At 37.8% G+C, this 25,197-nt stretch overlaps 2 protein-coding genes across 6 annotated transcripts; one reads left to right on the top strand and one right to left on the bottom strand.

The window, feature by feature from the left end:
• The first annotated feature begins 1,731 nt into the window (after positions 1–1,731).
• On the top strand, positions 1,732–13,278 carry LOC131237002 (uncharacterized). 2 transcript variants are annotated; one of them, XM_058234607.1, is made up of 3 exons: positions 1,732–1,907; positions 2,401–3,829; positions 12,909–13,278. In XM_058234607.1, the coding sequence occupies exons 2-3, from the start codon at positions 2,646–2,648 to the stop codon at positions 12,910–12,912; spliced, it is 1,188 nt and encodes a 395-aa protein (XP_058090590.1). In that variant the 5' UTR covers positions 1,732–1,907; positions 2,401–2,645; the 3' UTR covers positions 12,913–13,278. The 2 variants fall into 2 exon arrangements, with proteins under 2 accessions (XP_058090590.1, XP_058090589.1); XM_058234606.1 differs by having other exon boundaries at positions 1,733–1,907; positions 12,876–13,278.
• Positions 13,279–16,647: 3,369 nt separating this feature from the next.
• Positions 16,648–21,797, bottom strand: LOC131237001 (uncharacterized). Of its 4 annotated transcripts, XM_058234605.1 has the most exons (6): positions 21,653–21,782; positions 21,356–21,595; positions 19,531–20,310; positions 17,755–17,802; positions 17,601–17,668; positions 16,648–17,490 (listed from the first exon to the last, which is right to left on the bottom strand). In XM_058234605.1, the coding sequence occupies exons 2-6, from the start codon at positions 21,557–21,559 to the stop codon at positions 17,445–17,447; spliced, it is 1,146 nt and encodes a 381-aa protein (XP_058090588.1). In that variant the 5' UTR covers positions 21,560–21,595; positions 21,653–21,782; the 3' UTR covers positions 16,648–17,444. The 4 variants fall into 4 exon arrangements, with proteins under 4 accessions (XP_058090588.1, XP_058090587.1, XP_058090585.1 ...); XM_058234604.1 differs by having other exon boundaries at positions 16,648–17,668; positions 21,356–21,582; positions 21,640–21,797; XM_058234602.1 differs by having other exon boundaries at positions 16,648–17,668; positions 21,653–21,774.
• Positions 21,798–25,197: the final 3,400 nt, after the last annotated feature.

The raw sequence follows: 25,197 nt of genomic DNA, 5'->3' as shown, positions 1-25,197 counted from the left end.
ACATGTCATTGGATGGTCAATGAAGTAACCCGTCCGAGTTATCCGAAATTTAACAAGTGTAGAGAAAAATGCAGTTGAGTAGTCCAAGATACGAGAGACAACCGAGACACAGAACATGGCCGACATAAGAGTAATAATTACAAAAGGGAAACGTATAAGAGGATGATCTAGAGAGAGTCTCTTCAACTGGTATAACCATTGGAGTAATGAAATAAACATCTAAAAAAAATAAATTGTAACGAAACTCTATAAATAACAGAGGAATCCAATAGAGTAAGGTGTATCACACCAACCAAACCAAATATATTAATTTACTTTATTTCAACTTATCTTATGACTAGTAATAATTCTTAGGTATAATTTTTAGTTGTAATCTGACTCTATAATTATATGTTAGATTTGTTTTTTTTTATTCAACATGACACGTAGTTCTTTCATGATATATATATATTCTTATAGTTATTCCTAACCACATCTATAGTAAGTATTTCCTTTTATTGGATTGGGTCGCACTCCTATCATAAAAGGTCCTCTGTGATGAAAGTCAAAACACAACTCACCTTAAAGTGGAATTTCAACTGTTGCCTTATGTTATAAAATTTCATATTTTCTGTGATATACATTTAATACGTAACATATCTATTTATTGGGTGCTTGAGGTCAAAGTTTATTGTTTTGAATCTAACCGCTATATTAGTATTGGCCCACACAATACACGTGACAGATGCAAACCGATTGCCAACAGAGTCATCTTAGTATCATTTTGTCGTTTTACAAGAGAAATAAAGTGGGTCCCATTATTTAGACGGTTTAAGTTGAGTTAAACGCATTGCATGCATGTGATTTCTCAATGCCTGTGTACCATCCATCACACTCTGCCAGAGTATCAAAGTTTTTCTCCTGACGTAACGGCTCCTATCGCTACAAGACACGCGTACTGTCGCAGTTTTAATGAGACATGTTTACGTACAACGTTGCGCATGATCTTCCAGTTTCACATACAACGGTTTATTCACAAAAACTTATCATTCTAGTATAAAATCCAATCTGTTGATATTGTGTAAATTATTATAAAGATCATCTTGAGAGGAAATAGTATCCATTGAATCATTCTATCATCCAAAACCAAACACTTATTTAGACCATCAAATGTGGACTGATCAAGTTCTTGAATTGTTTTTGGATATATTTAGATTCTAAGATTATATTTAGATGAAATTTATGATTATACATTATTTTAACGGTTTAGATTTTATATAAAATAATATATTTCTAGAAACTAAAGCGTTGTATGGAAAAGTTCACATACAGCGTTGTATTTTGAACATGTCTCCATTTTCGCCGTTTCTCTTTCGTCCAGGTGACGTCCTCCCGCCCACTACACGCGCCAAATAATAACGGCCCAAGTATCAAGCTTGTGTAGATCCAAACCGTTAATCATACGGGCCTAGACGTGCAATCCACAATCTCAATATTTTGATTGATCTGCTTATCAATCAAACTTTTAAAAAACAAAAATGGACGGTTAAAAAATGGATAACAAACGTCTCATACTCTGCACATGTACTACCCATCTGTTGAGTAACACCGAACTGATTTTAAGGTTCAGGACACAGCTATCAATGGCCTGGTTGATGAACGTCCCAGATCTTGCATCTGGGTCCATTTCGCACGTGCGAGTGGGTTTGTATTTTGTGACATATATAGAGAATGGAATTCCTCTTCTTCTTTAAAACAGTAGGAATTCTCCCTCGTCACGGATAATTCTCTTCTCTGTCTTCCCCTCGAAATTCGAAAATTCTTTCCATTGTCGAATCCGATGAAATTAAAAGAAAAGAAAAATCCCTAATCTCTCTCTCTCTCTCTCTCTCTCTCTCTCTCTCTCTCTCTCCATGGCAGAAAATCAGGTACTCTCTTTCTCTCTTGTTTCTGCAATTCCATCTGAATCCTGTTGATCTTCCGTTCCTAGTTCGAATATGCGTTTATCGATCCCATTAGATATGAGAATTCCACTCAAATAGAGCTTGGATTTCTCGGTTGCTGTTGATTTTCGAGGTTCTTCGTCGATGTGATTCCTTTTTGCTGATGAAATGAGATTCCAGCCTTGGTTATTTTGATTCTTGTGTCTCTGACGTGTTTCGTGCTCGAGGTTTATTGGATTTCGAATTTAGGGTTTTGGATCGAAGACATTTAGGTTATTTGAATTGGACGGAGGATTTATGGTCTTTTTTATTGAGGTTCCTTTGGTTCTGATATTTGTTGTGATTGGATTATGTGGATAAATTGGGATGGAAATTTGAAATTGTGATTCGAGGGTTGTGAATTTTTTGGTGAATTAGGGTTTATAATGTGTGTTTATTCAATTTTTGGTTTGAAGTAATTCTGTTTGTTCTGTTTCAGCGACAATGCATGGAAGTTTCTGGCTGAAAATTTGAACTTCTGCTTAAAGATTTGTGAATTTTGAAGAATTTAGGGAATTGTTCAGTCAAAGTTTCACGAATTTTTAGTTGGTGGAGAAATTGTGGAAATTTTGTATGTGAATTTTGATGAAGTTATAGTTTTGACCCAACATGTTCGAGGCTTGAATTTTGGCCAATTTCACATCTTTTAACGGTTTTAGTGGAAAAGCTAGGTGGCGAGGAAAGATGGAAGTTAATAGTTATTCTTTCGATCTCATGGACGTCGATGCCCGTTTGCCTCCTCGGAAGCGACTCCTTGCTGGATTGAAGAAGCAGAGTTGTGAAAATGCTGCTGCTACTTCTTCATCAATGTCATCATTATCTCTATCTCTTTCTTCGTTTTCAAGTGATTTCAGTGCTCATCTTTGCGAGCTTTCGGGTGCTGATTTTAAGAGCTCACATATTTCTCCAGAGCAGATTGTTGAGGCCTCAAGATTAGTAGCTTTGACTGCAGCTGAAGCTGCGGCTTCGGCTAGAGTCACTGCCATGGAAAAAGCAGCAGTGGCAGTGAAGGCTGTAGCTGCTGCCAAGAGTGCATTAGAGCTTGTCACTTTGCTTACAAAAAGGAAGACTCACAAGGAAAATGTTATGCGGAAAAACAAACTGAAAAAACAAGTTCCAATTAGGCTCTTGTATCCTGGCCAACTGCTGATTGAGAATGATGGAAGTGATGAAGAACTGGCCTGTAGATTGCATCAAGATATGAATAGCTCCCCTAGAATTTCGAGAAACTCTTCAAATCCTAACCGGAAACTTCACAGTCGTAAGAAGCGTAAGGAACTACTTCTAATAGGCAAACCTAGTCTTTACAATGAAGATGCAGTATGTGAAGGAAACCCACCTTCTATTTGTGATAGGGATGGTGAAGTGGGTGATGTGGACTGTGTGGGGTCAACCTTGGAGGTGGAGAACTTGGATAACTTAGAAGATAAGGCCTTGCTATGTGCTAAAACTAACTGTGTTGATGAGGATAAAATTTGGGATGAGGAGGGAGAAACTAACAACTCCATAAAAACTTGTGGTCATGCATTTGAGGCCAGAGTTGCCTCTGGTGGAAAGAGAGAAAGGAATAAGAAAAAAAAGTTGCCTCTAAGTCTATGCAATATCAGAGATCATGAGAAACTTAAAGATAAACAAGAATTCATAGGTTTTCCATCAACTGAAGACCCAGAAGTTAATTACAGCTTGAGAACTATGCCTTCATATGCTTCTAAACTTTCCAATGAAGCTGAGGTGGCAGTTGATGCTATACCAATATCGGCTTGCAAGGAGTTCAAGGTGCCCCAACGTTTCTCTGCAAGTAAAATCTTGTGCCCTCCATGTTCAAATCCCACTGTGACTACAGTATCGGCTATGGTGAAAGTTGATCAGTGAGTTAATGTCATCTGTACTTGATATTGAAAATTTGAAATTTCTCTCTATTATTGAACATGTCATTATAGTTATTATTATTACTTGAATTTATGATGATTTAGTCTGACTGGAATACAAAACTTACACCGTCGTCAGTTTGCTGCATGCTTCATACTTATAGTTTCATTCATACAAATACCATTTGCCATTGACACTTTATAATTAGATATTTAGAGATGCCTCAGATGCAAATTTCTGTCTCCTCTTCTAATAGTAATGGCATTGAGCTGTGGCTGTACTATTTAACTATTGCCTAATTACCTATCAGCTGGCAGCAACATGTCATCCAGCTTTTTGTTTGGAACAGTAAATATACCAAGTGGGTCTAAAATAATTGATGTGGCCTTCATCATGAAATGGTTGTTTTTGTTTCTTGTTGTTATTACATGTATTGACAGCTGCTCCCATTTCGTAACAGTTACAGCTACCTTACCACTAGCCAATTAGAATTTAATTTAAGTTATCCTTCTTTTTTTATTGGTCAATAAAATTTTCTAATCTAAAGAGAATGTCAGCTTTGCAACAGTAGAGCCAGATTTGTGATTCATTTGTGTAATTAAGCCAAAAAGATGTTGCTTTTTTATGATGTGAAAGCCAAAAGCCGCTTGTGTGTTTAAATCTGTTAGAAATTGTGGTGAAAATCAATTTACCATGGATTTTCATATCGGTATCAGCAGGCAAATCGGCCAGCTAAAAACCAATACAATACGGCATCGTGCATCAGTATCGGCCCCGTATCAACCCGTGTCGGTCCGTATAGAATTTTTTTATATATATAAAAATATTAGAGAAATAAGAAAAAAATGAGATATCTAAGAATCTATCCTCTTTTTTTTTTTTTTTCTTTTTTTTTTATCCTTTCTTCTTTCTTTCTTTATTATTATTATTATTATTATTTAATGTGTATTCAGTGGTGTATCATACCATTCTTTGGTAAGAGTTGTTGTATGTCGTGTTGACCTATCGTAAGCTATGATGTTGAGTCTTTTGGGTATAAATTATTGATGTATGTCATAAATTGATATGATATATTATTAATACGATTATCTATCAAGTTTCGGATTATAAAATGATTCAAGATAATAACATTAAACTAAACACATAAACTCACAAAACAACTGACATTCAATTAAAAAAAAAAAAAAACAATAAAATTAATGCAATGATAACATCCAACTTCAATAAAAATAAGAAAACAACAAAAAAATTATAAAAGTGATAGAAACAAAAAAGGTGTGAACATGAATGTATTCATCTACCTTTTTATTCATATGTCCATTTTCCCAAATTGATTTTTGAAAAAAAAAATACAAAAAATTAGGAAAATGAACGAAAATACATGAAAACAAAATTACAGCTCATAAATGGTAGATCTATGTCCAAACAACGTAGATCTATTTTCAAACAACAATAATTTTCCCAATCTGATTTTTGAATTGCTAAAAAATGGGAAAATTATGTTAAAAATAAAATTGCAGCATATAAGATTTTAATCTATATTCAAAAAACTTAGATCTATGTTTAAACAACATAAATCTATCATTCCCTCAAAGAAATTTTGGAAAAAAAAAAAAAATTTGAAAAATGCCTAAAAAAGGCAAAAAAAAAAAGGTCCGAGGTACAAAAATAAATTAAAATGCAGCAAAAATGGTAGCTCTATGTTTAAAAAAAAACATAGATTGACCATTCGATTCATTTCCCTAAACTTAATTTGGTAAAAATAAAAATTTCAGAAAATGCCCAAAAAATGGTCTGAAAATATAAAAAATGTTGTAATTTTTTTAAAGCAGTGCTTCTGTGAAATCTGTAGATCTATAGTATCCAGAACACCTATCATGCATCATTACAACAATTAGTTTTAAAAAAGTTAAAAATTACAAAAAAAAAAAAAAAAAAAACCAAATTGAACAAAATTCAAGCATGATTTGATTGATTTGGGGTTAAGGCCCTGATTCGATATGCTTACAACAAGAATAAATAAGAAAGATTAGGTTTTTTTTAAACCTTTTTTTTTATAGTTTCCCCAAATCAGGGAACCGACATCCGATCATTCCAATTGGAGCCCAAAAAATTTGTTCTGATCTTCAAAATTGTTGTAGTTTTGGTCCAAAATGAGCACAGAACAATACCTGAGCTAAAGAAATTCAAAAGGAGAAGGAAAAAAGTGAAAATGGTAGCCGTTTCTGTCTTTTTATGCCTGTGTCGGTCTAACCGTTATGCGTACGATATATCGGTGTTGGTACGGGCTGTATCAGCCAATACAGGCCGTATCAAACTGGTACGGTTTTTTTTTTTTTGTAAAGATGGGCTAATACAACCTGTGTTGCATATACTACCATGCCAATATGGATACAGCTATATTAGAAGATACAATACCGATGTTTACATCCATACAACTTGCACCTGTCTAATTGTTCATAAAGCATTGAAAATAATGTAGGTTCATTGCAACTTCACTCCGCATATTGGCATCTGGATAGATGTTGTAGTGACTAGTTAGTACTTCTTTGATCATGTGCGTATCATTCAAATGAATCACTCATTAATTGTAATCAACTTGTTGATTGTAATCAACCTATGTAATAGACTATTAGATAGTGCTTGGTGGTAATCAACCTATGTAATAGTCCATTATATTGCGCTTGTGAGAGTTTTGTGTCGTCAGACTAGCCATGCTTTATGGGACAAAATGTTGGGAAGTTAGGAAACGTGTTCATAGGATGAGTGTAGTTGAAATGATGATGTTGAGATGGATGAATGGCAGGATGACTGAGGATACAATTAGAAATGAGTGCATTCAAGGGAACCTATGAGTGGTGCCGGTAGGTAATAAGATTAGGGAAAGTAGACTTAGATGGTTTGGTCGTGTACAACAGAGACCAAGAACTGCGCCAATTTGGAGTGAGTTAGTACAAGTTGAAGGCTCTAAAATGGCAAGGGGAAGGCCCAACAGGATGTGGATGGAGGTAGTAAGAACGAGGAAAAGACCTAATGACCTATGGTCTAACTGAAGGTATCTCTTGATAGAGTGGAATGGTGGAATGGGATTAAATGTAGCTGGGCCCAATGAATTGGGATAAGGCTTATATGATGATGATGATGATGATATCATTTAGATGAATATTGGGACATGAATAAAGAGGTTTCCTAGAGTGTTGTCGAGGAATGGAGTTTCAGAGGTTTGAAAGCAATTAGCTATTTTGTCATTGAGGAGGAAGGAGGAAAGAGTGATATTTCTAGAAGAGTAGGGAAGGTTTTGAAGAGGTGAGATTCATAGTAAGCGGGGGAGATGAGGTCTTTTTTTGAGAGGATGTTTGTGTGGGAGAAACCTCGTTGGCTGTTACATATTCATCCCTTTATGCCATAGTTTGAGCAAAAGGATTCTTGTGAATGTTGCTTTTCATTGTATTTCTTAAAGATGAAAAGAGAGAATGCTTCACAATTCTTCTTGATGTTTTGGGTAAGGTGGTGGTCAATTTCGGGGAAGGGGACTGTAAGTTCTGGAGGCGGGTTGTAAATGAGTGTATCTCCCCAAAACCTTTTTAAAAAAAATCATATCAGAGATCTGCATGTGAGATTTCCATGCATAAATGTGTGGGGGAAACGGTGCTCCTCCACGGGTTGAAACCTTGTATTGCAACTGCAAATGAAGTTTTCTACAGCTGATAGGGTGAGGGAAAAAGTTTTGCACTTCCCAATGCATGGTATATGTGCTGGGGGGAAGAAGAGAATTAATAATCTCTTTCTTTGTTGCCAGGCAGTGAGAGTGTCCGGGGTTATTACTTATCATTTTTGGTATGGAGATGGTGATGCAAGCGGTGCTGTAAGATACTTTTCTTTCTTTTCCATGTGGAAAGCAAGGAATAAGAGGATTTTCAAAAACATGTCAGCAACTCTGTAGGACATCTAAAGGCTTGTGAAGTGCACTCTAGTTGAGTGGGCAGGTCTGAGGTCAGGTATGTTCTGAAGGACTTCTTTAGATATTGGAGGTGTGCGATGGTGGATAATAGGGAGTGCTGATTTTTATGGGTTCTATTGCCATGCAACCTCTAGGCAATGGAATGCCCAATTCTCTAGGCTGTTCTGTTTGTTTATGTGATAACTGTCTGTATCTTTGTCATGATGCTTTTAGTTTAGCTGATATTTACAAAGTGACAAGAGAGTCACTCAGTTTTGGTTATTTTGTACACTTATGTTTAGTTCTTAATAAAATTTGGTCAACATTTCCACACACACACACACACACACACACAAAGGATACGAATAAAGAGGTGTTTAGATTGGAGTAATCCTCAGGGCCCTTGTTCTTCAATTAATAAACAATTGTAAGATGGTTGGTCCAGTATGAATTGGCTCAAGTGACAAACACCATTCTCAAAGAACTCAATAATGATGGATCCCACACCAAAAATAGATACAAGTAATTCAAAGAAGGGCTTGCCAATGTGCTTTTCTTGCCAATATCATGACATGAGAATGTATTTTCGTATTTCCCTTCATTTGTGACCTCAATCATATTGGATGTGACTGGCATCTGGCCTCCCCTTAAAATCACTGACATTAACGGTCACTCGAATTGGTGGATCCCATTCCATCATTATCAGCACATGCACAACCACTATTAGGTAGGGGTGGCAATTCAGCCCAGCCTAGATGACCTAGCCTTGAAGGGCTAGGGCTAGGGCTACTAAGGGCTTGTTTGGATCATAAGTGATGCAAGGATAGGCGTGTTGAGGTTGAGCACCGTCTTCCTCAGGGCAATAAGTACTCCAAATCCACGGAGCTTCTCTGGACTCCACACAGAGATACCTCGAATCCACGAGGAAAATAAGAAAATAGAATAATTTCTAGAAATTCATAATAAATTGATTGATGATGAGAAATGAGCTTACAACCTATTAAATAGTAACATAAACCCTAGGAAGAAGTTCCGGAATTATACTATAACTAAAACTCCTAGAAATCATGACTTACTATAAATAGTAAACTTACTATTTATAGACGGTCATGATTTCCACTAGACCTCATGGTTTTCGGCTAAAAATAGTAAGTGTTCTATTTGGCTCAACCATGCTATTCTCCTAATTATTCTAATTTCTAAGCACTTTTCATGTTCGACGCAACTCCTAAAGCCCAACGGATGAAGAGTTATAATCAAACTAAAACTTTCTATAAATAGTAAAAATGAAAATAAAATGAAAATTCGACAGTCGATCTGATGGAATCTGACAAATTCGGCATGCACAACCTAGTGTAGCTTGTCCTACCCCAAAATCGTATATGACACGTTGGATAACTCATTCTGGTGTGCGAGACATGCTCGTTTTAAGGTTCTGACGGTCCAGATCACTTCCGCTTCCGATTGGGCCTTTTCTGGTCCATCTTGGCCATGAAATTGTACACGACCCACTCCACATCAATAAGTCGTTTTGCTTAAGCTACTTATGGCTCAAGTAGCTTATCTTGGTTTCTACTATCCAACAAATAAGTATGTTTGGTAAACAACATACTTATTAGCCAAAAAGTAGAAAAATTTGTTTGGTTTCTAATATCATATAAGTAATTTTAAATACATTCCATTATCTCTCTTGCTCCTCTTTCTCACTTCTCTTCCAAAACTTTTTAAATATGGAATGTTCCATTAAAATCCCTTCCAATTTTTACTTATTCATTTGGGTTCCACCACCAATCATGTGAGACCAACCTTTGATGTGAATTGTTCATAATGTTGGGCCTACCTTGGCCCTATCTTCAATGTGAACCATCCATTGTATGGGGCTTACCTTCAATATGGACCATCCACCTTGTAAGGCCCACCTTCAATGTGGGCTATCCATCATACGGGGCCACCTTGGATGTGGGTTGTCCATCATGGACATTGGATGTGGATCATCCATCATGCGGAGCCCACCTTTGATATGACCGTCCATCATGCAGGGTCTTAACTTTAAAGTGTGGCTTGCCTTGGATGTAGGTCATTCATCGTAAGGGGTCGACCTTTGATGTGGACCGTCCATTATGTGGGGCCCGCCTTGATGTGGCTCATCCATCACGTGGGGCCCACCATCATTGTTAATTGTCCATCACGTGGGGCCCACCTTCAATGTCCATTGCCCATCACATGGAGCCCATCTTTGATGTGGACAATCCATCGTGTGGGCCCCACCTTTGAAGTGGGTCATCCATCATGCAGAGCCTGCCTTGTATGTGGGCCATTCATCATTAGGGGTCATCCATTACGTGGGGCCCACTTGATGTGGACCATCCATCATGTGAGGCACACCTCTAATGTCCACTATCCATCATGTAGAGCCCACCTTTGATGTGGACTGTCCATCTTGTGGGCCCCACCTTCGAAGTGGGTCGTCCATTATAGGGGCCCGCTTTGGATGTGGACCATTCATCATCAGGGACCAACCCTTGATGTGGATTGTCCATTATGTGGGCCCACCTTGATGTGGGTTGTCCATCATGTGGGTCGTCCATCATGTGGGCCCTACCTTCGATGTGGACTATCCATCATGCAGGGCCACCTTTGATATGGACTATCCATCACATGTAGAGATGAGAAAGAGAAAGAAGAGAGGAGAGAAAGTAAAGAAGTAAAAAATTAAGAAGCAAAAATTTATACTTATGGCTATAAGTTTAAGCTAATAAGCTACTTTTTACAAAAGTGGTTACCGAACTAATCTTTATTAAAAAGTAGCTCATTTGCTGGTTTTAAAAAAAAAGCTACCTTATGAGGGTGTATCCAAACAGGCCCTAAGCTTAGCCAAAGGGCTAGGATAGGGCTTGAAATCTAGGCCCATCGTTTGGGCCAGGCTGTGCCAGGGCCAATGGTGAATAGCTCAGCCTGGCCTGTTTCCCTAGTGTATACCACATAGTACATAGGTACTAGTAACGCATAGTAGAGTTCATATATAGTATGCTAGTGTATAAAGCAATATGAAGAACTTTGATACTTTAGTCGTGTGATGGATGATACACAAGCACTTATAAACTGTCCAAATTGTGCTACTTCAGACAACAAACAATTTATTTATGCACTTATTTAAGTCCATGCATGTGGTGGATAATTGGTTGGGCATATGCTTGGTTATGAATGATCTTATTTGACATAGGTGTGCCATGGATTTGGAGCATGATGGTCATCAATTATACATGTAGCATAATACAGTTGGCCCTGGACCGGCCTAGTCTAGCCCTAGCCCTGGCCCTGGTCTAGCCCTAGCCCGGCCTAGCCCTCTAGGACAAGGGCTAGGGCTAGGTACGGGCTTGGTTCAGGGCTCTAGTGCTGGTCCAGGGCCAACCTCGGCCCACCCCTAAGCCAGCCCATTGCCACCTATCAGGGTGGCCATCATCTTTGTTGCAGTCACCAATTCTCTTTTCGTGATTATCAACATATTCTGTCTTATTGTGTAACACAAGCGTTCAGTTTGCTCCAACATCATCTGTCCCCAGATTTCTTGCTCATGGAGAATCCATATTCTCATCTGCATTAATTGCTCGCATGTAGGATCCTCATTTATAGTTTTGATTCAGTTCACTTGCACTTTTCTATAGGTCCTAGTGGAAAATATTATCAAACAGTGAGCATGTCTTGCTATGAATCAATAGTAACATGACTCAGATTTGGACAGCCCTTCATCACACCATTTCCTCCATTCAATGGCAATGAAATGAACCTTAAAACCACCATTTTCAGCTTCATCAATCCCTCAAAACGGACCAAAGTGAACTTCTACTGAATATAAAATTATGTCAATTGATTTAATAGAATACTGAGCTCACATTGCCTCATGCCACTTAATAAATTCTGTGTTTGTGTTTTCAATGGTGATAAATTCCCTTGCCATGTTTGTGGTTTAATAAGATGAATGAATGTAGTAGCTCTTGGCGTTTTGTTCATTTTCATACTCGTCGTGAGGCTATTGCGTTTTCAAGAACCTAGTTGCTTGGAAAAATAAAAAATGGAATGCTGTGGCATGATATAGTGCTAAAGCCGGATATGTGGTGAGTTCGCCACATTATTGAACTCAAGTGGATAAGGAGTCTTCTTTTGAGGGTTGGGATTGCTCCAATACCTTGAAAGTGTTCAGATCTGAATAGGGACTTTCTACTTCTCAAAAGAGTATGTGTCGCACCTTTTATCTTTGAAAAGGTTTCTTTGGCCTAGCAATCTTTCAAATGCTTGTTTCTGATGTGATTCAAAAACAGGATTTGCAAATCTGACCCCAAATAGCTGGCATAAGGGTATGGGTATGATGGCAGAAGAGTACCTCTTCTTTCTTTCTTGCTTTTTCTTGTTTGTTTCTTCTTTTTTTTTTGGAGGTATATTCGCCATCATGCTCTTATGCGTTTTAGAGGTAATATTTGCTTCTCAGGAATGTATGAAAGAAATCATGGTTGGATGTAGTGTTACTGTTAGAGGAAACTAATCCTTGTAAACTTAAAATGGATTTTCATGCTTCCTAAGCCTAGGGTAATGGATTTAGGCCATGAATTGTGAACTTGGTTTTGCATCCTACAGTTACATGACACGAATATTTTAAGACTTTAGTACACAAGATATTTACAACTGTGATCTATGTATAACACACTGCCTGAATAATTGGTGCATGCACTCACTACCACCAACTGATAGTGATCAGATGCTGGTGAGGTGCAGGGCCTCATGTGTTGCCAGGGGAAGTTATCAGGTCCACCTGAGCAAGTTCTAGTCTAAAGCAGTTGGTGGGCTTCGTGGCTTCCCATGTTAGCATGAGCACCAAATATTTAGTGTGCTCACCGTGCACCGGATCATCTTATTTGTTTACAGTGGACAGTTCATAGTCAACTGCATCAGTGTGGAGAGTTCTGAATTATTCTAAACACGAGAGGCCACAAGATAACCCATTTCTTCAATCTTATACGTTCATATGCATTCTTCATCTCTAATGCTTTCAAAGTTATATACTTCTGGTTTCCAGGGCTTACATATTTTCCATTCAATTGGCATGGCAGCTTCAACCTATGACATAGAAAACTCATTGGCAGATAACATGAGCTGTAAGCCAGAGGTCCTAGTCTTCTTCTTGTAAGCTTCCTGTATGATAAAGAATACAAGGCTGATTACACTTACAACATTGGCTTTAATCCTCAAGCAACTGCAAGTGGTATGATTTCATGCACTGAAGTAGGGCAGCTTCCTTCTGGATATGAATGGCTATAATCATTGCTCTTGGCATGTTTTAGTTCTTTGCACGAAATGTCCATTTCCTTCAATGTGCATAGTAAGGTGTGTTCTCTATCAATAAATTGTCACTTTTGTGTAAAAAGAAATCAGGACTAACCATTTTCTGACATTAAGACCTTTTAGTATGGTTGTACATATTCTCTCCATATCTCAAAGTGTTTATTTCTCTCATGCTCTTTGTTTGACTGATTTCAGTTGCTTTTCATGAAATTGTTACTGGTGCATACCATACACTGAAATTCAATGTAATACTACAAACTATATCTACAGCTGAAATGATGCACATGCCCATAAACTAAGAGCCGTTGGTGGGGCCATATGCCGCAGTATGTGATCCTAATGGTTAGACTAATGGAAATTTCATAGATAATTTTATTTAGGTGAAAAATGAAGAAAAAAACTCAAGTAGGTAAAGGACAACCGATAATTGCCATATTTAGGTTGTCTTATCCAAAGGGTGGAGATGGTTCCAAGTAATTTCTCCTTCCCATATAAAGCTGATATAGAGCCTTTATGCCCACGAAACATGCTCAAAGACAAAATGCATTTGTTTGCACCATTACAATGTGTTTTCTATAATTAAATCATGCGAGTGCAAGTTCATGATTTTATATAATTGTTTAATGCATTCATTTACTTACTATCTTACCAAGAGCTTCTGACTTTTTAAAGCAGTTATAAAATAATCTGGGCAGAAACATGTGGTTGATACTTCTGTGAGAACTATGTACATGGACAACCAGAGTAGAAAAGAGACTTGCATTGAATAGGTAAAATTTGGCAACAGTTGCTATGAAAAAATTAATATTTTTATTTTTCGACTAACCAAGTGGCTGATGCGGGTTCCCATCCTCATAGGAGCTTTTTGAAAATTTAAAAAGTACAAAAGTGGAAGACTAGACAAGTAGGATCGTTCAATTTGGAAGATTTTGGAATATGTTCTGTCGAAAGTGTCATCCATCACATTGTCGGTCTGGATCACTGAAATAGGGGCCCACTTGTATGATCTTCCTATCCATGTCCTCGTAAAGCTGTTTTAGATGGGTGAATGTATGGTCTGTTACAGTGTAAAACACAACTATGTAATAACTTCATTTGTGGTTCCAGTGCCATTCAATTTAAGAGATCCAACTCTTAACAGTCCTACCAAAAACGGTTTTTCTAACTAATTTCTACCGGTTGGATATTTTGATGGACAGACCCCTTTTTTCCTTTTTCTTTTGTGTTCCAATCAATCTGTTGCTACCCATGAAATATTCAATGGTGAGAGAACCACAAATGTGATGACTCCATAGATGTGTTTGGCTCAAACTTGTACTTCTATTAGTTGTATATGAGCCTTGCTAATTCCACACTCAGGCACAAGTGCTAACATGGAACATGTATGAAAGATGTGAGCTTTCCATCTGGTTGGAAATAGTGCTTGGATCTTCTGCTTCAAAAATCAGTCTGTTGCACTCACGCAGGGCCACAATGCACAAAGTAAACTGATGGTTGAAACAACTTTTTTCTGTCTATTTGTTTTGCATGCTGTAGCCCACGACACCCAGGTGTGAAGTGGCCTGATTTTTAGGCCAGAAGAGCTAAGCAACGTAGCCTGTCTGATGGAAAGTTCTGATATTGCATGTATTACATATTGTTGGCCTCTGTGTTTGGTCAGGGCTCCACATGCGGGGAACTAGCAAACCTAACATTCACACACGTTCTCTGCACATGGACTGCAGAGGTGGCTGCTTTCTTCTTCTTCGATTCTCTCTCTCTAGCCTTGTAATGGCATTGGGCCCCACCTTTACTCTATTAAAAATCCTAGCCAATGATAATATTTCAAATATTTAATCCCACAATTATAACAGCTTATTATACTGCAACCTTGAAGGTGAAAATCCTGCCATGGTGGCCCATCATTGAACATCCGTTGCAATTGTCTAAAACCATTAAAACTTGACTCCTATAAAGGAATTTAGTACAAGAAGCTGAGCAACTTACTATTTGAGGAAAGTTCATTTCTTTTGTCACTGTCAATGGGCCATGATGAAAATTTCTGATTAATCCAGCAGTCCTATCTGATTGATGGGTGGGTTGGCCTTGCAAGCAGACGGCTGGAACCTGAAGGATCATTCAAGAATCCAAAGCACCACAGGACCGAATCGGGAGCCAAAACACAAAAATGGCTAGGCTAGCTCACATCAACCAGCCATGTGGGATGGAGGTTGTCAACTCATTAGGTAGGCTGCACATTTTGAAAAACTAATGGACAATCTGAAAGAAATCACTAAAACCGACTACATTCAAAGTACACGTAGCTTCCATTACGTGTGGGATGGTCTGGTTTCATAAATAAGGTGGAGATCACATTAAAACAAGTGAAATACTAGAAAAGAAATTTGCAGCCTCAATTTACTGTGTACGTTGCGGCCCACTTGAAGAGAGTGCCTATTTTTTAGTCCAAGGATCCAAGTAGTATTTCCAACAATGTGAAAGGCTCAGATCTCACATGCGTTTCATATTTACACGTGTCCACATGCAGAATTAACAAACCTCATAAGAATGACATGATCCTGATTACAACCAATCAAACTTTAATAAGAAAAGGTTGGGAGCGTGTTTCAAAGGTAATGCTTAAGTGAAAAGAGTGTCATGTATTAGTAATAGAAAAGAGAGCTACATGACATTTCATGTTTGAAAATGCCATTTTAGTCTGTCACTTTCGCTTATTATTAAACTCATAGTATTTTGGGCTGTAGCAGCAACCTGAAGATTCAAAGGTTTTAGAGATGGAACTCCATACCACCAGCCCACATAAAAAAAATCCAATGAACAAAAATATTAGATACTTCTAAAGTTCTGCCATTGAAGTAATTTTCAGAAATACATGAACATTCTCATGTGCCCACAGAGAGAGAGAGAGAGAGAGAGAGAGAGAGAGAGAGAGAGAGGGGGTGGTGTGGATTGATTGAGTCGTCGCCTGAAAGGAAACCCCTCCCAAATCATGCATCTCTCTGATCATGACTTGCACAACACAGCCATAGAACCAAAATGCACACACCTCAATCATATAAGAAGTGCTAGGATGACTGGCACGAGGGGAGATTAATGACATGATCGCTTGACACGTGCATGCATATGAGAGATCCAATCCAATCCAATCCTCTGGTGGGTCTTGCCATTGGCGTGCCCTGGTCCAAAAAATTCAGGTTGTTCCACTTATGATGGGTGTCATGTGCCTGAGAACGATAGATGGTGAGGAAAATGATGGCCAACAGTCTCTTTTCAACAAATACGTGTGGTCCACTCTTGACTAAGCAGAACTTGAATTTTGGAACAGAGCATGTTCATTTTCGACTCTTCCAGATGAGTGCCTGGATCCTGGACACGTGCCACATCGGCATGTGCACCAGGAATTACCTAAGCAATCTCCCCAGGAAGGAATTGTCTCAGCATTTTCTAATCATGCACACCTGCAAAACCCCCAAGGCTTGTGCAGAGAGAGAGAGAGAGAGCAAAAGCTTCCCACCATCCCACATGGATTATCCTCCAAAAGACTGAAAAAGCACAAGCACTAACATAACCTTTATGACTGAGAGCTCCTTTTAAGTCTCCACAAGGGTATCCAGAAAGGAGCAGACATTGCCTTCTAAATGACAATATACATGGTTTATGGATGCTAAAATCAACAAAAGCATGTTGCGGGGGCTTCTTTACTGTCTCCCCTTCACACTCAAACCTGATACTCACACCATCTTCAGTCCTATATTGTATTTTAATACGTGTGTTTCTCGTGTATGCCGGTTGGTCGAAAGTCCACCAATGGGGCTGGAGGCATGTCTTTCTGTGATTTATCTCTTACACTCCAGACACTTCCTGATAAAAATATGGATGATGCTAAACTGTCAATCAATCACAATGAATCTTACTGAAAATTTAGTCTTAGGGTGTGTTTGGATGTACAGTTAGATTGAATTGCAATATTCAATCTAGTATAGAGGGAATGACTAACATGAAGGTGGGGCATAATAATGAACAACCCCTAATTGCAATAGTATGTGATTGAAGTTGGAGTTGAAGCAATATGAATTGCTATGTGCTGGTTAGACAAACAGAATGGAGCTAGCTCCATTTGGGTGATTTTGCAATTCAATTTGATTGAGCATCCAAACACAACCTAAAACACATCATGAGCACAACCCAAATGGACAGGATTCATAAAGGGTGGCAGATGACAATACATCCAATCAACCCTTCACTTGGCCACCTTAACCTTCACCGTTCTCATCCCAACCACCAACTCTTCCACACCCAACTCTTCCTTTCCACAGTTTGGCCTTGGAGTTCTGTTCTTAAGCCATGGATGTTGCAGGCAATGCGCCGCTGTTGGTCGCTTCTCTGGGGAAAAATCGAGAAGTGGGCACAAAAACTCAGAGAATTCACGTGCATCAGAGTCGGAGAATTTGTACTTCTCGACTAGAAGCCTATCTAGTGGCCAGAATTTTAACCTTCTGATTCGTTTCAGATCACCGTGTCTGTCAAACAAGTCCTTCGATCTAGATCCCCCGGTTGCAATCTGGCACACGAGAGGAAATTGGTATGAGAAAATTATAGGACAGTTGGAAATTATTATTATTTAAAAAAAAAAAAAAAACACTTCACCTTTCGAGGCATCTTTCCAAGGAGTTCCATCATCAGAGCCAGGTGATCCTAAAACCAAGCCATGTCAGTTGTAGGGAAAGTTTGAAAAAGATAAAAAGGAGACACATCAGATGAAAACACAAGCATCCAAGCTTGTTCCGGAACTGGAAACTAAGAATAAAAGTGTGTTTTGTGTGATTGGCTATTTCTGCATAACCCAATTGCTAAAATATCATTAGCATTGGTTTTCACAGTGCTTGAAGTTTCTAACTCAACATGCTTAAGAGTTGTCCATTATGATATTAGCAAGGACTAAGGAGTGATAAGTTTATACTGTTTAAGCTGTTCAAGAGGTTTCCACCTCATTGGTGTATATTCAGTTGAGAAGTAAAGAATTCAATTCGCTGAAATGGCGACCCACGAGATACAACAATATGATCACAATATGCCAATTTGATTGAAATTAATATGCATCATTGGGCCACTTCAAAGCATATGTGAACAAACTTCATCATCAATCCATGAAGAATGCTCTCTGGAAAATAAAATAAAAAATCCCTTGCAGCCATTTCAGATACTGATGATCAATATGTCTGGAAGTTTCATCATTTTGCAAAAATTCAATGTAAAGAAAACCCAGAGTTCCTTTAGCAACTAAGGATAGATTATCAATATATCATATTAATTTCATCATGGTATCATACCTTTCAAAAAGGAAAAATAAAAATAAAAAATCATGGTGTCAGAAAAAACCAAGCAACAACAAAAGAAGAAGAAGAAGAAGAAGATTACTTCATTTGAATTAATCACAAGATAGTCAACTTACCAGATATAGAACAGTGATAATAATGAAGCAACCAGTTTAAGGAAAAGGCCTTTTTTTTTTCTATGGGGCTTTGCAAAAAGTAATTATCAAATCATCTAATGGACATATGACTCGTAATCAGAGGTCATATCTTACTAATCAAATTATTTTTCGTCATCATTTTATGGTTGAAATGTCTTAGTTATTACCCTTTTTGGCATCATTCTGTCCTTGACCTGGCAAAAATAAAAATAAAAATCCGTCCATTAAGAAATCCAACTCGTCCAAGACATTTCACCATTTTCCCATATCATTATTGTGGCCATTTCCAAATTCATAGAAGTTAAGACTTAGCAAAGCATTTTCTGGCAGCATTTAAAGAGAGAATCATGGTTCTTTTACTCATTCAAGGAAGAAAGTTCATTTCAGTGGAGACATTTATTATCTTACCACAAACGATTGAGTTATATGCATTGAGTACCAATTTGGAAATGGTATCAACCCTACCAATCCTTATTTTTTGCACCACCGCAATGGTCTGAACCGTTCAATTAGCAGACTACCTCTTGGATGAGCCATAACCCAAATTTGCACTGTTAGCTCTCAAGTATCCAATTATCAATGCCAAATTTGGACGGCTAAGAAAGGTTTGGAGCAACGGTCAAGAAGAAAGTCTACGGATTGAATGATTTGAAACAACAATTTTGTAATTTTGATGGTTAGCCCATCCATGAGCTGGCCAATAAGTTGATATGTCTGCATTGACCAACACATTTGCCAATCCTACAAGCTATAGGGTTGATACGATTTACTAAATGGTACTTAATGCACCCTAAATCTTTAATCTTCATGGAATCACACAGCTGCTCAACTGACTACTAATCATAGCACTTTCATCAAACTTACAGAAAAGAAAGGCCAAAGATTTTATTTTTCCAAGAAATTCTAATGCACCAGTAATCACAAGAAAGCGAAAAGGGGGTCAATCCTACCTCATCTTCGTCAAATCCCTCACCATTCTTCGGAGCAAACATCATTTCACCAGTAGCAAGCTCAAATGCGATGCAAGCTAAAGACCACATGTCAACAGAAAAGGAGTAACCGGCCCCAAGAATAACCTCAGGTGCTCTATACTGCCTTGTCTGAATACCATCCATAAATTGCTTACCAACCCAACAAGCATTCCCAAAATCTACAACCTTGCACCTCAGATCAATCCCTTCTAAGCTCCTTCCCTTCTGTGAAATCTCCTCTGTTGATCCTCTTCCCCTTGAGATCTTCGCCACTGCTCTCCTTGCCTTTTGCTTTAGCTTCTTCTCATCGAAATTTGCCACAACTCCACCCTTGGAATTTCCCTCGGGTCTCCCGAGGATAGGGGAAGCCCCGGAACGAATAGGGTCCTTTGAAGGATTGATGGTCGAAACAAGAAGAATGTTTTCTGGTTTCAGATCCAAGTGAATTACACCGAGCTCTCTATGAAGATAATCAAGGGCCAACAAGATGCAACTGCATATCTCCTTAACTTTATTCAATTCAATGCCTTTGTAACGATTATACCTGATTAGATGGAGTAAGCTGTCACCGAGGAATTCAAAGACCAGGCAAACATGATGCCCATTGGGGCCGACATGCTTGAAGTGGTCAAGCAATCGAATGATGCATTTGGAATTCGAGGGGTCGCCTTTGGCGATTGCTGTGAGAAGTTCTATCTCATGGAGGGCAGCTTCAGCGAAATCCGCTGCACTTCTCTGGATTTTAAGAGCTACAAAACTCTGCAAACAAAATGATGGAAGAGGTTTGCAATGAAACAAGTGGTCAGAATAAACATAGAAAAAAATATGAAAATAATGGAGGCAATAGGTATTTTCAAACATTCTAAGTGACAAAGAAGAAGAATGAGAGAAGTGATGGCATAAAGATAAAATGAACAAAATGATAGATTTTTCAATAGAATAGGGTGAATTCCAATAGATCTTGGAAGGGAAAAAAAATCATAAAGAAAAGGGTGAATCCAGAAAATCTTAGAAAAGTTTAAAAGAAGGGAAAAACAAATCGGGCATATGGGAACTGTCAAGATCGGGCAGAAATTCAGCTAGACCACAGTCAAAGGAAGAAACCCAGAGGAAGAGACTAATTTCAGAAAGAGAAAATCAATAAAAAGAGAGATGATATTTTCGGGTATGACATCAGAACTCAAATCAATCACAGTCACTTCCCGAGATAATCTGGAAATTCAGCCAAGTCACAGCTTAAGAAAGAAACCTACAAGACAACTGAATGTGAGCAATGGCAAATCAACAAAAGATGAAACCTTGCAGAAGGATGTGAGAATTCAAGTCAATATTAGCCACTGTTATACAGAAATCTAGATATTCATCCAAACCACAGCAGACGAACGTAAAGAAAAGGGGAAAAATCTATCCGGAGATTATAAATAAATAAATAAATAAGGAGATTTGTTTCCATATTGGTAAGAAAGAATTCGAACCAATCTTGACATATTTTCATAGAAATATCTAGAGATTCTAGCAGATCACAGCAATATAAAGAAAGCCCAGAAGACCGAATTGACTTCAGAAACAGAAATCTAGAAAATGAGTTTCTTTTCTATAAAAGTAAGAATTCAGATCAATTTCAACCAAGAAATGAAAATTGGAAAAAAAAAAAAAGAGTACAAAAAAGCAGAAATCAAAGCAAAAGATGAGATCTTTCATAGAAAGCAACAACAACAAGACAAATCAAAGAAAACCCAGATGAGAAAATCGATCAAAACATATAGAAAAAAGCATCGAAGAAATAGAATTGAAGGAAAATTACAGAGAATTTGGTATCGAAGGCCAGCCAAACGGTAGAGAACTGGCCCCACCCTAGCTTCCTCTGCACGATGTATCGACCACCTGCGAACGGATCCCCAGGTCTCACAGCATGGTATCCACCCTTCCTGTAATCGTCGATTCCTTCATCTTCTTCTTCTGATGACGAAGAGCACGACATCTCTCTCTGTCCTATTGTAATTTGCATACAAGTCTCTCTCTCTCTCTCTCCCTCTCTCTCTCTCTCCTATTCTCGTTTGTATCTCTCCCTCTCTCTCCCTCTCTTTCTCTCTCTCTCTACCGCGTTGGATTGTATCGTTCCACCAGAGAAGGAAGGTGGTCTCTTTACCGCGTTGGATTGTTTCGCTCCACCAGAGAAGGTAGAAGGTGGACTGTCCTTTTAAGACTTTTTGGCAGAGGAAAACCTGATAGTCTGACATGGTGTAATGGCTGATACTCAGGCAACTAGAAATTGCATGCGTGCTATAGATTTCATTAACATTTTACGGTCGGGGGTCATTTGAATTCCTATGACTTTGTTTTTTTAAGTGTAACTGACATTCACTCTGCCAGGCTTTGATAAAACCCATTTTCAAACCATGTCAGTCATGCGGTATAAGTTTTTGACCGGTTATGAAAACAACTAATGGACTAAATCGATATGGCTCGACCAATCCAATTTTCATAAAAAATTGTCTTGATTTTTCCGAGATTTGAAACATGCAACACTCTAATAAAACCGTTTGATCGATTCAGAAGGCCTTAAAAAACCAGATGGATTGGATAGAAAGAGTCATTAGCCCGATCTAGAAGTGGCTAATTGACCGAATTGGTAAGAGTGAAGCTTGATGAAATTAGATAACGGTCAATCATCCAGAATAGCTGAAAACTTCACTGCATACAATCTCGATCAGGCCACATTTTCCAGGCACCAACAGTGAAAAAATTCGAACCAATCCAGTTGAAGAATGTTGGGCACCTTTCGGAGAACTACTGAATTCGATTGATTCAAAAATGAGTAAGATGTTGCAGATCTCAACCCCTACAATCCCTACAATCATGAAATTATTTGATAAAAACTTACACATGGTCATTCACAATCTAAATATTGAAATTATTCATGTAGCAACTAGGGTTAAAAAAATGATAAAAATTGACAGGCAGTCATTGAATGACAGCCTAAAATTTGAAGCTATGCACTTATAAGCCCCGCACTCTGACGTTCTATCCTGACAAAACCTACAAGGGCAGCTTATAACGTTACAAACAATCCTTCAATGATTGCTAGTCTCGTGTATATAAACAGCAGCACAACAAGCATTTCAGGGACGAAAAACAAACAGCAAGGAGAGGCTGTAAGGGAGAATAACACGTCAGAGAGGATTTTGAGGTGTGCAGAGTGTATGTGTAGCACCTACCTGAGGTTCCAGAGTATTCACATATTCTCAACCGTGATAACATTTTGCTCAACTCAAGAGTCAATTATCAAAGAAGGCGTTAGAAGTCAAGAGTAGAGTTGGAATCAGAGATATCAATAAAGCTACCCATTTTTGTAAGAAGGGTGTATGGTCTCTCATTTTTCTTCTCATATTTCAAATCAATATGCATTCAACACCACATATTCCAAGAATATCAGCAACACCCACTTTCTCTTTATTTATTTCTGCAATCCTTCCCTTCTATTTACACTCTTTTTTCTTTTTTCTTTTTTCCTACCCATGATCGTTAGTCCTACGATATAAGGTTAGATGTGATAGTGCTAAAGCTCCACTAAATCACCTAAAAATTGATAAATCGTATAAAGTAGAACCATATGTAAGTGTAGGTAAAAGAGGGTGCCCAACCTCTTTATTTTTATTTTTTTTGTAACTAAGGCTCTTAATTAGAATCTATGATTGCAGACCAACCACTAGAGTCACTTGATTCAAAGAACTTTATGATTCCCTGACCCTCAAGTAATTCTACAGTTTCTAACCAACAATAAATTCTAAAATTTCATTTGGTTAGTAACAACTGCAAGTTAAATGCATTGCCATATATGAATCAGTACTACATCCCAAATTATACCAACCAAAGTAAGTAAAAAAGCGCCAAGGAAGTGAGTGGGTCTTGTGCGTTGTGGGTGGCATTCACAATTATAAATAAGTAGTTTTTTTTTTTTTTTTTTAAATTATGTATTTGTATCTGGCAACATGTGAATCACTTACAGGTGAAATGGTATCTATTCTTGCTAAAAAGAGCTTGGAGTATAAAATCCTTTTAAAATTTTGAATCACAAAAATTGTCATTGGGCGAAACTCATTTAGATGAACATTTGAATCGATTCTTAAGTTAAATCAATTATCAGGCTACAAAAGTCTAATAACAACTTAATATAAACATTAAATTAATTAAAAATTCTATTAATAAATATAAAAATAAATATTAATTACCATAATTCCTATAGGGGTGGACAGCTCGGCACATTGCCAATAGGAGGGTTCCATTATCACAACCATCTTTCATCATCATTTCATTTAATAATGAAAACAATTCATAGTTCATACATGATGCAGGGAAGAACGTGAGGTCGAGCACCATCTTCTATGGGGAATAACTGTTCCGAATCCACAAGACTTCTATGGACTTCTCACAAAGAAACCTCGAATCCATAAGGGAAATAAAAAAAGAAATAATTCTAAAATATTTGAAATAATTTTATTGATGATGAAAAGTAAATTTACAACTCCTTAAATAAAGTTATGGACCCTAGGGAGAAGTTTCAGAATCATGCTATAGCTAAAACTCTTAGAAATCGCAACTTTAACATAAATAGTAAACTTACTATTTATGAACTGTCATGATTCCTACTAGTGCACATGGTTTTCGGTCAAAAATAGTGTCCTATTTGGTCGAACCATGATGTTCCCCTAACTATTCTAAGCACTTTTCATGTTGGGTGCAACTTCTAAAGCCCAATGGATGAAGAGTTATACTCAACCTAAAACTTATTATAAATAGTAGAAACGAAATTCAAACGGTAATTTGACCATAGATTTGATGGTATTTCGCAAATTTGGTGTGCATAACCCAGCATAGCAGGGTTGGGTGACTAAATTAGCTCGTCCTACTCCAAAATCATAACTGGTACATCTGATAGCTCTTTCCAATTTGCTAGATACGTCTATTTTAAGTTCTGACGGTCCAAACTACTTCTGTCGTTAATCGGGCCTTTTCTGATCCATCTTGGCCATGAAAGTGTCCGTGACCCACTCTACATCAATACAACATTCTCTTTAGCAAAATTTAAAGAGATCCATCGACAACTTGTTTTTAGATACAACTAATAATGAAAAATAAAAAATGCCAAGTGTACCTACAACTCTCTATGCCCTTAATATTTCCAAACCTTCTACTTGAAATTATTCAACCCCAAGCCTACGCCAATCAAACCATTTAAATGTAATTGGGTCAAGCTTATATGACAGGATGCAAGATGGCATGGCCACCCCCACATCTAAGAATGGAATGTCGGGCTAAAGTCCACAGTCCAGCTCAGTTTTTGAACATGGGCAGGTCAGATTATCCAGCCAAACCATTTTTAAGTTATTATATGGATGTATTTGCTTGACTAACCAAATCTGACCTGAGCCATTTACTTAAATGACTCACATTTTCTAAATCGAGCCTGACTCAATGATATGAAGCACTATTTTAAAGACAAAAATACCCTTTGAACTCTCTCTCTCTCTCTCTCTCTCTCTCTCTCTCTCTCTCTCTCTCTCTATATATATATATATATATAGCTTGTTAGTACAACATGTGAGTTCACATTTCACTGTTAGTCACCCCCACTAGGGAATCGAT

Source organism: Magnolia sinica, chromosome 2 (genome assembly GCF_029962835.1).
Source record: "Magnolia sinica isolate HGM2019 chromosome 2, MsV1, whole genome shotgun sequence".
NCBI classification, from domain to species: Eukaryota; Viridiplantae; Streptophyta; class Magnoliopsida; order Magnoliales; family Magnoliaceae; genus Magnolia; species Magnolia sinica.
The sequence above is the reverse complement of the archived record's forward strand: the minus strand, read 5'-3'. Positions and strand labels throughout refer to the sequence as shown.

Coding starts and splice junctions, on each gene's coding strand:
- LOC131237002 (XM_058234606.1), top strand. CDS start 2,646: ATGGAAGTTAATAGTTATTCTTTCGATCTCATGGACGTCGATGCCCGT.
- LOC131237001 (XM_058234604.1), bottom strand. CDS start 21,559: ATGCAAATTACAATAGGACAGAGAGAGATGTCGTGCTCTTCGTCATCA. Junction 17,803..19,530: donor AGGGATTTGACGAAGATGAG/GTAGGATTGACC, acceptor GCTTGGTTTTAG/GATCACCTGGCTCTGATGAT. Junction 17,669..17,754: donor TTGGAAAGATGCCTCGAAAG/GTGAAGTGTTTT, acceptor CTCGTGTGCCAG/ATTGCAACCGGGGGATCTAG.